We start from the raw sequence: 15,817 nt of genomic DNA, 5'->3' as shown, positions 1-15,817 counted from the left end.
ACAGAACAATAGGTTCACATTAGTTTGCTTCAACAGGACATCAGCTCTCAGGTCCAGGGCTCTCCACCTAAAAAAGCACCCTCTGCTGGTGGTGGTCGAGCAGTCTAAATTGCAGAGCAGTGGAGTTAACACTATTATATGCTGCTGATTAAGTGTATACAGTGTATTGCATGTGGCTTTATTTTCTAAAATAAAAATCATATTAAAACTTTTGTTAAATTCATGAGAACTTGCAAAATCCAGTAGTTGTCATCCATACCCTCAGAGCTAAATTCATCAAGCCTCTCCTCCAACATTTCACTGGACTGGACTGAAACTTGTCCTGAACATCTGATAAACCATGAGGATACTATGAAACATATATGCATTTAAACAGTCACTGCTGTTTACAGCAATCAAATTAACAGCATTTGATAATTTGTAATGATTTAAAGATTAATATCTACATTATTGATTCTGTGTTGTATTAATGTAGTTCTATTACTCCTTCATCATTAGTAATTGTTTGAAAGTACCTAAGTGAACAAAATATGAATATGTGTGTGTGTGTGTGTGTGTGTGTGTGTGTGTGTGTGTGTGTGTGTGTGTGTGTGTGTGTGTGTGTGTGTGTGTGTGTGTGTGTCTGTGTGTGTGTGTGTGGCATACATATATGTGTATATATATGTGTATGCCACTGCTTTACTTCTACAAACATGTCCTTACAAACCGTTAATACAGAGACAATGGTAAAAAGAACCTGACATTGCACTATAACTGTCATGAGAAAATGGATTTAAGAGCACACACAATTACCTTCACAAAGACAGAGGCCACATCTCTTCTGTTGTGTGACGAGCTCTTAACTTTGACCATGTCTGCACTCACATAGACAAAGGGATTGTGATAAAGGGATTTTTAAAATAACGAATGAAGAGAAATAAAAAGATGTAAAATGATGCACTGTATCTTCCAATACTTAACATATGAATGATTTGAGGTTAAAACCAACAGTTAAGGGCATAGTCAATAAATAATTTAAGTAGTTCATACAATTTAGTTATTTGTTTCCCATCTCTGTCCATGGAAATATGTTGCTGGTTAATTTTTTTTTCCCCTGGCACATGATCTGCATTTTTATCCTAGTAGCCTAATGATTGACATAATGATGTTAATCCATTCTACGTCTATTTAACATTTTGCCTTTTTATTTTGCCCCTCTGACAGAGTAACACAGTGCTTCATTTGGACATGGTAACAGGCGCCGTGCGGAGGCTCATGTTGTCTCCAGACAGTGAGCAGCCCTCAACTAGCACCTCGAATTGGTGGAGCAGTAAGGAACAACAGGTCAGAGGTTTCAGTGTCTCCAGAGAGCATTTGATTTGGTTTGTAGCTCTCAGAAAACATTTTTAGTATTAATTCAAGACATAGACCAGACATATTTTTGTGTCCAGTCTAGAATAAGGTCTAGAAAGCATTTACACTTGACATACTGTGTATCTTTCACGTGATTACTTAATATCTATTCTCCTGTCCAGAATGTTTCTCAAGGTGTTTGTCCCAATTACATTTCAAGGAGTAAAGAATAATCACTGAATAAACCATTCCAAAGCAGTCTGACCCTAATTTCTTATGTGTATGGATTGTCGTTTGTAGGGGGGCCATAAGATGTGTCATGACTTCGCCCACAAAAACTGGCTTCTCTTCTATAAGGAGAATGGGTAAGCCACTCTATTCAAAACCAGGTAGAGAACCATTATATGAAAGTAGGAATACAATACAAACAGCAGTGGTGGAGATGAAATATTAGAGCAGAAATCGAACCGAAACAGCAGACAATGGAAGTACCTTCATACTGCAAGACAAGAGAAAGTATCTTTATGAAACATAATAAATAAAACATGAGAAACAAAAAAGTGTGATCAACAGGAGAGCACAAAGGAGCCAGGAAGATTTTTAGGAGAGCAAGGACCGAGATAAAGATGTGTGCAGTTTATAGCCTTATTCTGTTTTTCCATATCTCTTTCCATTTGAGTAGGCAGCAAAAATGCGTATAAACATGGTTAAGGGAGGTAGTACTACTATTCAACTTTCAAGTGTGTATGTGATATTTTCCCCAGAGAATCACAAGGTTAACTGTAACAGAAAAGTTTGCGTCCAAGTTCTGCATTAAAAGAAATAAATCATCAATGCAAGTAAAAGAAGGTATGCTTCTAAGCAATCATTAACATCAGAACAAGTTGAAGTTACTATATAAAGCAGTGGGGACTATATAATGGTATTAGTAACTGATCTGTGTGCTTGTACATATGCAGCAATCAGCTGGACGTGCTGGATGTGCTGGAGGGCCGGGTTCACTCCATATCCCTTCCAATTAACCTCAAGTCTGTATTCCTGGTGGCAGAGGACCGCTGGCTGCTGCTGGAGAGCAACTCTAACAAGTAAGAAAGAAACAGATTGATCAAATCTCCGTGAAGATCTCAAAATTTGGATTGAATTTTAATGCCACATGTTGAATGTGCCACTGAATAGGAAGTTCCTGCTGACCAAGCCCATGCATATGGCAGCTGAAGACTCTGGAGTTTGTCAGCTCCACAGCATCAGTGAGGACTCAGTGAGCACAGGCCATGGAGCCACCTCAGGTATATATAAAAATCAAGACACTCGACAGCTCTGCAAAAAGGTTAACATCACTTTTATGTTAAAGCCAGCTGTTCTGTAACATAACAACATTCTGTCAACTCTTCACAAAACCAAGCAAATGGACACAGGAACGGCCCCAGGCAGCCATATGTCTGCCTCAAGAAGACCTCTAAGCTCATCTGTCGACTGGCCTTAAGGCACATTACAGATACAGAACCATGCATGTTTCAATCAATACTCCACTAAATGTCACAGTTAGGGAGAACAAAACGTCACATCATGAGTCATTTTCAACAATCTAGACTAAATGAGTTGACAGAGGTCATAAGTGTAATAACTCACTAGACTTAACTGAGGACCCTGACCTGTAATGTTATTATAAGAAAAAAAGATATGAGCCTCTAAGAGGGTTTTTGTGCAGTGAGCTCAATGGTATAATGGACACTGACTCACATGAAGTACACAGTTACAGTACTCTTCAGACTGATGTTCCTGTATGTTCACATATGTGTTTGATTTTTTCCTTTACATTCTTTCTATTAATTTCCTTTGCTTCATCTGTTCCTTTTTGGCCCGTCTGGACCCTTCACTCCTACCATCCCAGCTGAGGTGTCCTTACCCCAGATGTTGTCCTGTGAACAGCTGCCCAATGAGAACCTCAGTGCCGCTTTGAACCAGAAGATTGTTTCACCTAACCGTATACTGGCTGACACTGCCTCCTTTGCGCGGGTCGTGGTGGGCTTTCCAGACCTCGTGGTGAGTTTATAAGACGTCATGGTGAAAAATTATGGGGTAATGTCACGCACGTGTAAAGTTTTTCAGGAACTTATCATTTAATATTGAAGCTGCACTGGACAGTGTTATCCTCTTCCCTATTTCCCTTCAAGTGTTTAACCACTGTTGTGGTTGTGTACCTTCTTTGTACAAAGGGAAAAGACTTCTCCTACCTACAGAACAGGCATAATTTGGCATAATTTGGCATAATTTGAGAAGTTTGGGTTGCTGTTCAGATTACATGTTTATAGTATTAATAGTATTATTTATAGTATTGATTGTAGTTCTCAGACTCAGATTAGCCAGCTTTAGAGAGCAGCACTTAAATGGCTGAAATTAACTAATTATTATTAATTTAGTGTTAAACCCTGTTAAGATGAGATGAGTTAAACCTTTTTTTAGTACAACAATGGGAAAATGTACAATATTTCAGCAGCAAAGAGGATATCAAAAATAGAGAGCATCAATTTAAAACAATAGCAATAAATACATCAATTTAAAATATAGAAATACAGAAAATGTCCATAAAAAAGCAGTAGAAACAATATAAACAATCTAAATAATAGACAGTAAACTCCAAAAATATTTGCACACTGTACATTGATGAAAGTATTTACACCATTTCACATTGAGATGCAGAAATTGCACATTTGGATAATGAGATTGCACACTTTGAAGTCGATTTGTGTGTACAGCATCAACTGTTGCTGTTATGCTGTTACCCTGCAAGATGGAGCATCATTTGATCAGATGCTTTGTTCCGAAGGTCATATTGAAGCTCACCATTTTTAATTACATACAAAGACTTATGACTGGGATTATACCGTATGTGAATGAGTATCCATGTTTAAGGGGACATTTGCCAGAATTTTAGTTTAAAACATTTAATAAACTATAACTTATCTACACAGTGTAGTGAAGCAAAAGTGATGACATTGTGTCAAAGACGTCTGTATACTGTGTTGCAGTGATATTTACTTCAGTAGGTGGGAGAGTCTGACAGCCCCTGTAGTTTCAGCTGGGAGATGTATGCTAGCAACAAGTTCTTAAATTTCACAAGCTGTCTTAGCTTTTATTGTAATAGATAAATGATAAATAATTATTTCTTATGAATTCTACATCTACTTTCCAGAGAGAAAAATAAAATCTTACACCCTCAGAATTCAAGTTTCCCTCTTCTGCTGAACTAAGACAAAATTAATCACGTCATTAAACCATTATAAAGCACTCTTCATTTAAACTCAACATGAACAAAATAGAACTCCCCAACACAGTCGTAATAATAATAATAATAATAACAATAATAATAATAATAATAATAATAATAATAATTAAAGCTGCGAGCAGCGTTGGTCGGGCCCTCGCAGTCCACGCACCTCGGGGCATGCTGCCGTCAGGGCTTCCGCATGCAACGCCTTGAAGAAGCTGTTTCTTTATAATTTGGTGGCCTGCTCCCGCTGGTATTAAGTAATGCACGCTGAAGTCAGAAAAAGTGCGTGTACTGCTGCACGATTCCCGGGACAAAGACTGAGTTGATGGTCCGCTTCTGGAGCTGGCTGACGAAAATGTCCACATGAGGCATAATGCAATGAAATAGTTTCAGGAAGAAGCTGAAAGTATCATCGTCCAGTAGCTGAAGAGAATTTTTTCTCCAGTTCTTCCAGCTGCTCTACACTCTAGTGATGATGTCACGCACTCTAGCTCACGCAATACACACCCATTATAAAATCACAAGACGGCCTAAAAATCTTTAAAACCAAAACTGTGATGGTTTGAAAACCATGAAAGATTTTTAGAAACTGAATACATGCCCAACAGTTCAAGGTCTTCTGACTCTATGAAAGGTGGAATGGTATCTGTAGCTCAAAGCATGAAGCACAAGAAGAGGTTGAAAGGCAATGAGTTTTGAAGAGGATTTTAAGATTTTCCCATTTACTTTCCATTCAAACTAATTAGACTGCGACCAAATCGTCACCTATTGGCCAATTTGCACCAAATTTTACACAAAGCCTCATCAGTCCATGGAACATAATTATGAACATTTACATGATAATCAGACAGTATTTTGTTAAGATGTACAAGATTGTCTGCTTTCAACATAATATGCAGGTGTTTGTTGTTTTAGATTTCGGCCGTTTTATGGGCTATCAAAATTCTTTTGATAAGTTTTTGTCTGGAGGGTCTATAGATGCTTCACACAAAGTTTAGTGCAAATTGGTCAAATTGCCTAGGAGGAGTTCGAAAAAGTAGGTTTTGCATTTGTCACAATTTTGCGAACGGAAAGTTAGCTCGAAAGTGGGCGTGGCCTACACAAATAATTCAGCTGAGTGCAGGGAACATGTAGATATAAGGTTTAACAATGTGTGACACATTATGTGTGAGTTATGGGCCAAAAACTTGGACTTTCACGTGGGAAATAGCGCCACCTTCTGATCATTTTTGGTATGTAAGTTGCAGGGGCTAGTCTATACCACGCCTATGAATTTAATTTCCATAAGTGTTAAGGTGTGGGCACAGGGCCAAATAGAAAATTAAACTGGCACCAGAGCGCCACCTAGTGTCCAATTGATAAGTCTTTTGTCAGATATCCTCAAGAGGGCAGTGGCAATGATTATACCAAGTTTGGTGTCAATCCGCCCAACTGATGTGGAGATATAAACTATTCGAATTTTAAGAGCGCCACCTTGTGGTCATCGCCTTAACTTTTGGACACATCCTCAGTAAGTCATGTCAAATTATTATCTCGTGTTTCATGTCATTTGGACACACCGTTGTGGAGATATCCAACACTTCCTGTTTGGAAGGAAATCCGCAGGAATTGCTTATTTAATAACTTGAGTATTGTTTGGCCTATCGAAATGCTTTTAACAACTTTTTGTCAGGAGGGTCCACAGATGCTGTGTGCCAAGTTTTGTGCAAATCAGTGAAATCGCCTGGGAGGAGTTCGAAAAAGTAGGCTTTCGATATTTTGCGACGTAGCAGAAAAAAACGGTAGGCGGAAATGGGCGTGGCCTATACCATGAGACTCAGCACGGTGCACTGAACGCGTGGATACCACCTAGTGGTGGAAATTCAGGACGACAATAGATTATAAAATTTTTCGCCAGGTGTGACTTATATTCCAAATTTGGTGAGTTTTGGGGTATGTCCAGGCAGTGAAAAATGCAATCATTTCGTCCGAAGAAATAAATAAATAAATAAATAAATAATCCTTTCAAAAGCAATAGGGTCCTTGCAGGTTCCCTGCTCAGGCCCTAATAATGATAATGTAATTTATGTAGTGCCTTTCAGGGCACCCAAGGATGCTTAACAGAGTGGGAAAATGAAACAAAGAATAGATGGATAAACAAAAGTATAAGATAAAGGACTAGAAAAGTTGATTGATTGACCTAGAGCTGATAGGACTTACTAAAGAGATGAGTTTTTGAAGGTCTCCAGGGAAGTCTGTTTGCAGATTTCAGCTGGGGGAGTGTTCCAGAGAGTGGGGGCTGTCACACAGAAGGCTCTGTCGCCGAGGGTTTGTAGTTTGGTGTGAGGGATGGAGAGCTGATGTGTGCCTGATGAGCGCAGCGTCCGAGACTGGGTATATGGGTGGAGGAGGTCAGACAGATATTGGGGGGCGAGGGAATGGAGAGATTTATAGGTCAGGAGGAGAATTTTGTAATTGATGCGTGATTTGACTGGGAGCCAGTGAAGGCGGATGAGAGTGGGGGTGATGTGTTGCCAGGGCTTGCTGCGAGTGAGGACCCTGGCAGCAGAGTTCTGCACATACTGGAGCTTGTCCAGGGTTTTGGAGGGGATCCCGGACAGTGCTCCATTACAGTAGTCCAGGCGGGAGGTGATGAGGCCATGGAAAAGGGTCTCAGCCACAGGTTCAGAGAGGGAGGGTCTGAGTCTGGAGATGTTTTTAAGAGGATAAAAAGCTGATTTTGCTATGGATTTTATGTGTGGTTGAAAGGACAGCATGGATCCAATCAGTCTTGGTTTGTCTTTACCCCATCACCCATGGTTTGGCTGAAATAAGTCCTCAATTGCTGTCCTCAATTCACAGAGTAAGATGTGAAGACACTACAACCACGCACACTTTTCACCCACCGCTGATGCCAGACTCTCCTCTGCTGATTCATGCCTCTCCTGTCCCCTCCTGCTTTGTCTTCATGTCCCTGGTGTCATTGCTTTTGTAAGAGCTGCTGTAAATCACCTCCGTACTGTTTCCCCTGTCTTCAAGCTGACCTCTGTCAGTCTCGAAGGCTGCATTCAGTCCCACCTCAGTGCTACCTCTCAGGCGGCTAAAGCTGGTTGAGCTGAGCCTTGTTGCAATCCGAGGTAGCAATTCAGGCAAACTCTTGGCCTAATTGCTTCACAGCTAATGGAGCCATTAGTTTACTGGCAAATGGTAGCTAGCTACAACCAAGGATAGCAAGCAAATGCTATATTTTTAGAGTGACCTTTATACTCTGACCACATTTTACAAATTATACCTTCAACCATGAAATCGAATGGCTACATATACAATGTGTCCCCACTGTCAGACTAACGTGTACCTGACAAAAATTAAATGGGTGAAGAACATGAAAGAAAACATGGAAGCTTGGTTGGATCAGGTACTTTAATGCGGGTGCTAGAGCTGAACTGATCAATATTAATGAACTGGATGTCTAAATCTTGATATTGTCCTCTTGATTTCTTCTTTTGTCCAGTCCCCTAATGAGGTTTACAGCTTTAAGAGGCCTGCTGATCTGTTAGAGATGAAGAGTGGTGAGAAGGGAAGTCACATGTTCCTCAGAGGTGGGCTTCGGTCCAGCACAGCCAAAAGGGACAATTGTGTCAGTCTGCTCTCAGCTAATCAGGTGGTCCGGGCCCTTCCTCCAAACAAAGTGCCTCTGAAGGAGGTCTACCCAAAAGGTAAGAGCTCAGATCAAATGAGCTCAGACAAGTTTTATTTACAACACAGCAAATGAATTTAAACAGTGGATGTATTTTCTTCAGTGTGTAAACATTTGTTGTCTTTGTTTGTCACACAGATGTCACACCTCCAATGACAGCGGCTTACCTGGAAGTGACAGATCTTAACTCCAAAAAAGTCAAATATATTCCTGTCCCAAGGTGAACACAACACACCTGTTTCTTACTGTGTCTTACTCTCCAGTACAACTACAAGAAGAACATCATTTTGCACCCTCTAGCACTATCTAGTGGTCACAGACAGCATTACATTGAGAAATTGACTAATTGTTTCACTACAGAGTGCATTCCAGGCCAACTCACCCATATTTCAGAATTGTTCTCACTTCAGGTCATGAAAAAACCTGAACTAAGTTTTCATTTAAAAAAGTGAAAATCCCAACTAGTTCATGGGACCTTACAACCTTGTGTTGCGTAATGTTACAGTAATAAAATCAATACAAATAAATATTTTTTTACCTGAATGAAGAATGATTTATTTTCAAAAGGTTATCTCCACTAGTTTTTCAATCACTTTATTAAAATCATTTCTTAAATTCTCTTTAGTATTACTATAGGTCTGTAACATTCAGAAGTTATTTGGTCTTGAATATAAACTTTGAGTGTCTTCAAGCTTCAAAGCTCAAAAAACAAATTAACTTCTTCTAAATCTTTCTATTGCATGTTTTTACTGTATATTTTAAGGATTGTTTTCCCTGTGACATGAACAGGGAGATCCTGGGTGAGTAGGTCTGATATGACCTATTGTGTTTTTAAACTTTTCTAAATTGACTTATTTTAAACTATGATTTTCAGTGTCATTGAATTTGTTATGTATTACTATAGAATAAACTGTGTTTATATCAGCCTTTATGCTGAAGTACAGAAACTGTCTCAAAAACCCAAAGTGAGCCACCTCTCAGGGTAAACATCAAACAGACACAATTAATCAAGGTCAGAATGTTGAGCCAGGAAACACCCTGGCATGACTACCTTCTTTAACAATGGATGATTTCTCTAATTCATCATGTCTGCGCTTTCCTACATATTTTTGATCGGCAGGTCAATGTCTGTGTCGCCTTACACCAGCTGGTTGTCCAAGATTTCAGAGTCTGATGTGCTGATGACTCCTCTCGGTACTGGAGGTGTGGTCACAGTGGATATGGGGGGCTATGTCCGTCTCTGGGAGACGGGATTGGACACCCTGCAGCGATCACTGATGGAATGGAGGAATATGATTGGGACGGAGGATGGCAGACCTATTCAGGTAACATCAACACTTTGTTTTGGAAATCTTAAATGGTCCATGGAGAAGCTTCATTTTTGAACACCTCAATGTACTATGAAACAGATGAGAGGTTGGAGGGATCTGGTAAAATGCTTGCAGACTGCAGTTTCTCTCAACACCACTGAGGGGCAGTACTGCTTTAAATATAACTGCTGTGAACAATTTCATCTAGTTGTCTGCATGCTTGCCTCACTTTGACAGAATATATTAGCTGCTGAAACATCTCTGATTATAAGCTAAATGGAATGTTTACAGGCCCAAAATGTATGACCCAGCTGTACCCGGGTTGGGTGTGTATGAATGGATGGGCATTGTGCAGATGCCTGGCCTTTGGTGTGGTTTAGAATATTTAGACTGGCATACTGAAGAGTCTTTGTTAAGGTGCCCACATACACAACACAGGCAGACAAATTCTTTAGATAATGAAGCCTTCCAGATGTAGGGTGCATGATCTGCAGATCTGTGGTTTGTGCACCAACATGTATACATGCATACACACATACATACATACATACATACATACACACATACACACATACATACATACATACATGCATACATACATACATACATACATACATACATACATACATACATGCATGCATACATACATACATGCATACATACATACATACATACATACATAAATATATACATACATACAAACATGCATGCATATATATATACACACACAGTTGAATATTGAATAATAAAAATTTAGAATTTGATTATTGTGTTCTGTGTCTTGAAATGAAGATCGACAAGGAACAATGTATTATTAAAGTCTATATTATTATTGTATAATATATTTTTTAGGAATTGATAAAGGGAAAGTGTAAGACAACATTATCTGTGTCAGTCTTCACCATTTTCTAATATTTTCTCCTGCAAAAACACATGACAAGAGGTAATTATTGTGTATGTGGTAGATTTTCTGAAGAGAATGTATACATACTTGCCTAGTGGACTAAAAATTAAGCACATTGCCTTTGACTGAGAATCACTTCATTATTACACACATACTCCATACACCTGCACACCATAAGGCATTTCTTTCTGGTCTAGATTCCTCCCTTTTGATGGGGCACCTTGAGTCCACTGTAGGTCAGACTTAGACAGACCCTCTCTGTGCTCTCTGTAAGCTCTCTGCAAACAACAGTGGCACTACTGTATTTAAACATCCCTGTGTAAAAGTTTCTATGTATATCTTCTCAGATATGCCACTAAGCCAACAAGTTTACACACCTCACCTCTATACGAGCTTACTTGTTTGCATATGACACATGAACATTATTTGCCAAATACCTTGTTTTTATGACACACTTAAAGAATCTAACAAAGAAGCTGTTGACCAAAGTATGATATGAAAAAGAAAAGTCAGGAAATAATAGAAATCTTCCAACTGAAGGATGTCAGGGGTGATTAAAAGGAAGAAATCATGAGAACAAAGGAAAAAACACAAGTAGAGTTCATTGCCTTCATAATGATCTTGCTCAGCATCTTTACTCATGTATTTCTGGACATGAGTGTGTATGCAGGTGTCTGTGGCTGTTTGGTGTTCAGCATTCAATAGTTCCTCTCTTCCGTCTTTAGTGTCAGTCTGATATAATTCCAGCACTGTTGATATCATTGATGCATAGGAGACATCAGTCAGTCATCATCCGGCTGCACACACAACACACGTCTTTAGTTTAACTGGTGCTTCTGGCGCCACATATGTGTTTGCAGGTATCCAACGTAATACAGTCAAATTTATACAGTCACTCATTGGTACAACATGGCTGTTTTGACACCCAAGTCTGCAGCACTGCTCTGCAGTCTTGTGTCACTATCAAACAGTGGTAGTTAGCAGTAACCTTCTTGGACTGTGCACCGATTACTAGCAAAAAACTATAGTTAGACTTTAGTTCTTTCACAGCTGCATTTACACGTAGGCCATCTTGAACACATAACCTCACACAATTGAAGAATATTTCACGCTCAGGCATGAAATCAGTAAAACATTCACATTGAAGACACTTGTGTAACCATGAATTTATACCACACACACTAGCAAGCACCCAAGTGCATGAGCAGACATTTACTCAGAGAAATGCACTCAAACACACACACACACACACACACACACACACACACACACACACACACACACACACACACACACACACACACACACAGATGCCATCCCTCTTAAATCACTCTGTCTTTAGGCATCTAGGGGGAGAATCAGAAATTTATGAGGCTATTAATCCCACAAGACAAGGCGTGGACTGCAGATGAGTTAATGGTGGAGAGAAACACTGTGAAGAAAAGACGAGAGGGGGGAAAAAACTCATTGAGTGAGGAGGGTGGGGTAGAGACATTGATTCCCACAGTCATAAAAATGAAGTTTTCTCAACTGCACCACCCGCCCCACTCTCCCTCTTCCACTTCCTTCTTTCTGTCTGTCTGCTTCCCTGTCTCGGGTTAAGGTGCCATCTTTAACTTGCTGCTTAGAGAGAAGAAATTTGATGACATTTCATTGAAAGTGACTAAGTTGCTCAACAACTGTTATCAAATATAGATAAATATTGATATCAAGAATAGATATTGAGTTATGGAGTGAGAGGAGCTGCTTGTTCCTGAGGTGTTTTTTCCCATTCTGTTTTCCAGTCAAAATTTTAGAGATATACTCAGTGTTACTGAATATAGAGTCAAAAATGTAGCTATTATATAGATTTATGTTATAGCCAGCAAGTAAAATTTTTGTAGCTTTGTTTCTAAGAAATCATGTTTCCTTTATAATTTTTATGTGGTGGCCATCAGAATCAGATATCAAGTTATCATATTGCAGGGCTGTGACTTTTCTGCTATGTGATTCATGTAGTTAGTGACACTGATGGTCCTGCTGTCAGAATCACTGTTGGGAAATTGTAATGTGACACACACACACACACACACACACACACACACACACACACACACACACACACACACACACACACACACACACACACACACAGTCCTGTAGCTGCATAGCTCATCATTTTACTAAAACCAAAAGTAGAGCATTAGTCACCCCTTTACTGGTTGTGACTGTGGCAGAAGCGAGGCCCTCACGAGGCCATTTAGGACACATCCATGCGTTGTGTTGTCATCAGCAAGAGAGTTTTATCTATATACAGTGTGATGACAGGGTGGATTACCGAAACAAGCCTGTGTTCAGGAAACTGGAGTCCTAATGGCTCAACTTCATCTCTAATGGACAGATTTCCGAGACACCTAAACTGAGCATGAGGGCTCAGCAAATGCACAGACAGGTCTGACGGAAGTGGTGCTGTGTCTGAAGGGGGGGAGAGTGAGTGCGGCGTTTATTGAGTGATCGTAATCACATTGATAAACACTCAGTCAGAATGATATGACGCGCCAGTACAGCAAAGCCTTTGAAGCCCCACTCCTGAGCATCAATCTATTTCCCATCATGGGACAGGCATGTGTGCAGTTGAATGACTCACGCATACAGACACATATGCATTACTGTGTATTCAGAGAGCGGTCACATGGTGAAGGAATGATCCTGAAGGTGAGCTCTGGTGCTCAGACCTCTGACACTTTACCTCACCACAGAGCTATGGCACCCAGCTCTCTCTGGTTACTGAGGTTAACATGCGTTCATCTACAAACACACTTCCGCACACACTTCCTGTGGCTCTTCACATACAATAGAGTAATGGAAATCTGTCTTGATACACAGATTTGTTGGTTTGCAGCTGTATGGAACAGTGAGACTGCTTTTGTCATTTTAAATGACCCGTTGTTTGCAACCCCACCCCACATCCCTACAGTGGTTATTGTCATGCAGGGGATGGCCAGTGAAGATTTTTCTCATGTAGATCTGTAATCTCCACAGCCAACACAGCTGGTCTGTAGAGGATGTGATCATGTTGTGTGTATTTGTAGGAGCCGTCTCTTCTACAAGTTAAGGTTTTTGACACCATGATACGATATCTGCATTTACCAGTATCAATAGTGCAAAAGCAACTGTGTGCAGGTTGTAAATAAAAAGAAGAAAATCCTATTTTGGGTCTCTTAAGCTTTGTTTTTCTGAGTATTCTTTGTTTATTCTTGTGTTGTATCAAACTTTAAAATTCTGGTAGCATGTCAACCATACTGCAGGTTGTATTTTTCTTATAAACTGATTGACTGCATTTCTTTTTAAAGATTTTTTGAGGCATAGACACCTTTATTTGACCGTGGATAGATCAGAAAGGGGAGTGAGATGGGGGGGAGCGACATGCAGTGCAGGTCCACTGCGTTCGTGGCATGGGCTCTAACCACTTGACTACCTGCGCGCCCACTAACTGCATTTTTGATGAAGACAAATCAGCTTATACTGTGCTAATTATTTTTTATTAAAACACACAAGGTTCTCAATAACAAATGCCTTTTTTAAAAGAAAATCTTAAATTCGTTAATGAAGGAGTTGACCAGGATATGAACATTGTGGGCTTTCTAACAGTTGGAGAATAAACTGTTTTTTGCTGGTTGACAGATGATGCAATGGCAGCATGTTTTAGATCATTTTGAATAGCTTATATTTAAGGTTAATGCTTCATGATATTAATGCCCCTGTCAAGAGGTTGTTAATTTATCTTCGTGTCGACTATTGAGGTTGTAGTCTGCAGTGATGTTGATTGTTTCACAGTATACTAAGAGGGGTTTCTTTTCTCATCCATGTCTAAAACATGAGGGGGAAGAATATTACAAACACCTCTTGATAATCTCTCCAAACATCTAGCGAGAGCTCATCACACACAGATGGAGAAATGTGCTGCATGCCAAGCTCTTACTCATCTCTTGTTTCCCCATCCACCTCAGCTATATTATGTATATACACACCAAGTTAACTATACACACATGGGTTTATGATTCAAAGTAATCATTAGCCTGTTTATTGTGAACTATGAATATTGGGTTGTTCAGAAATTCATAGTTCCAATTTCAGAGTGCTCAGAGCATCCTCTGCACAGAGGTTTTCATTGAAAGTTGACAATGTAAATCTAAAATGTTCATTTAAAAATGTGAGCAATTTTTTTATTTTTTTTTTATGAAAATGTTCAATCTAGGTTAAACCTTCAAGGTCAAACATAAAATGGGGAATAGGGAAACTTATAGTGTGTCATTCATAAAATAAAGGGAAAATAATCAGTTCATCTCTGCAATCTGTAAATTTAATTAATTTTAGATGGGAGATTTTTAATAGGCTTTTGCTGTCATGTTGATGAGTTAAATCAATAACAAAGTCAACCATTCAGTTTTGGATGTCAGCAGAAAGAATATCCATCCCTGCATTATTGTACAATACATGAATACAACTCATACATACTTGGCTAGCTTATATTTGTTTGTGTAAAATGTTTTATAATGTTATAAAATCTTTGGTGATTATCTTTACCCCCAGAAACCCCCTCATAACATGTTTCCCACAGTAAAATGTGGCCAGTGGCAGATGTGGCAGATCTGTTGTATTGGGTGGCATCACATTGTATAGATGTACGTCTGCGATAAATCAGTTCATGAGTCTACATATGTTGATGCTTAATTCAGATTAAGAACAGTTCAATCAAGAGAGACTTTTAGTGTGAACAAGTTATTATTGACATGCACAACAAAGATGAGACTTGTGAATAGTCTTTGGCAATTAGTCCACACACAGGTTTGGATGAAGAGAGTGTCTGAGATGTGCATGGAGGTGAAGAGGAGCAGGCCTCTGGTGAGCTCAGACCTGGGGAGCAGGAGGTTTTTGGTTTTTTAGTATTTCTATATTGTCTATGATGATTTGGGGGGGTGGGTTATTTTTTAAAATTAGATTTTATTGTTGCTTTACCAAGCAGCTTTTTTCATCCAAAGCTAATCATTAAACTATCAAATGTTTTGTTAAAACCAATTAACATTAGAATAGCATTTTCTTTACTCCCAGTACTCCCAGTGTTTGCTCTGCTGGAGAGGTTAAAGATGCTAGCTTCTTCTTCTTCTTCTTCTTCTTCTTCTGGAAAAAGCAAATGATCCCTTCTCCTTTTAACAAGGTGCCCCTATGCACACCATTTCAGGTATGAAGCATGACTGAAACGGTATAAACATCTGGTGGATGGACTCTGGATAAAGCTTAACATTTTTATATTATAGTGTGAACAACCAAATGTATTGTACCCA

The 15,817-nt window shown here is 39.4% G+C and overlaps 1 protein-coding gene across 1 annotated transcript in view; it reads left to right on the top strand.

Moving 5' to 3' along the window:
* vwa8 (von Willebrand factor A domain containing 8) overlaps positions 1 to 15,817 on the top strand; it is an 85,151-nt gene that overhangs the window by 50,564 nt on the left and 18,770 nt on the right. Inside the window, exons 30-37 of the mRNA XM_037109561.1 lie at positions 1,204 to 1,323; positions 1,633 to 1,697; positions 2,292 to 2,417; positions 2,509 to 2,618; positions 3,224 to 3,375; positions 8,094 to 8,298; positions 8,418 to 8,499; positions 9,400 to 9,604. Of these exons, the coding sequence (XP_036965456.1) occupies positions 1,204 to 1,323; positions 1,633 to 1,697; positions 2,292 to 2,417; positions 2,509 to 2,618; positions 3,224 to 3,375; positions 8,094 to 8,298; positions 8,418 to 8,499; positions 9,400 to 9,604 (1,065 nt within the window). The remainder of the gene's footprint in view (positions 1 to 1,203; positions 1,324 to 1,632; positions 1,698 to 2,291; positions 2,418 to 2,508; positions 2,619 to 3,223; positions 3,376 to 8,093; positions 8,299 to 8,417; positions 8,500 to 9,399; positions 9,605 to 15,817) is intronic.

The sequence above is a fragment of the Acanthopagrus latus genome, chromosome 9 (assembly GCF_904848185.1).
Source record: "Acanthopagrus latus isolate v.2019 chromosome 9, fAcaLat1.1, whole genome shotgun sequence".
NCBI classification, from domain to species: Eukaryota; Metazoa; Chordata; class Actinopteri; order Spariformes; family Sparidae; genus Acanthopagrus; species Acanthopagrus latus.
The sequence above is the reverse complement of the archived record's forward strand: the minus strand, read 5'-3'. Positions and strand labels throughout refer to the sequence as shown.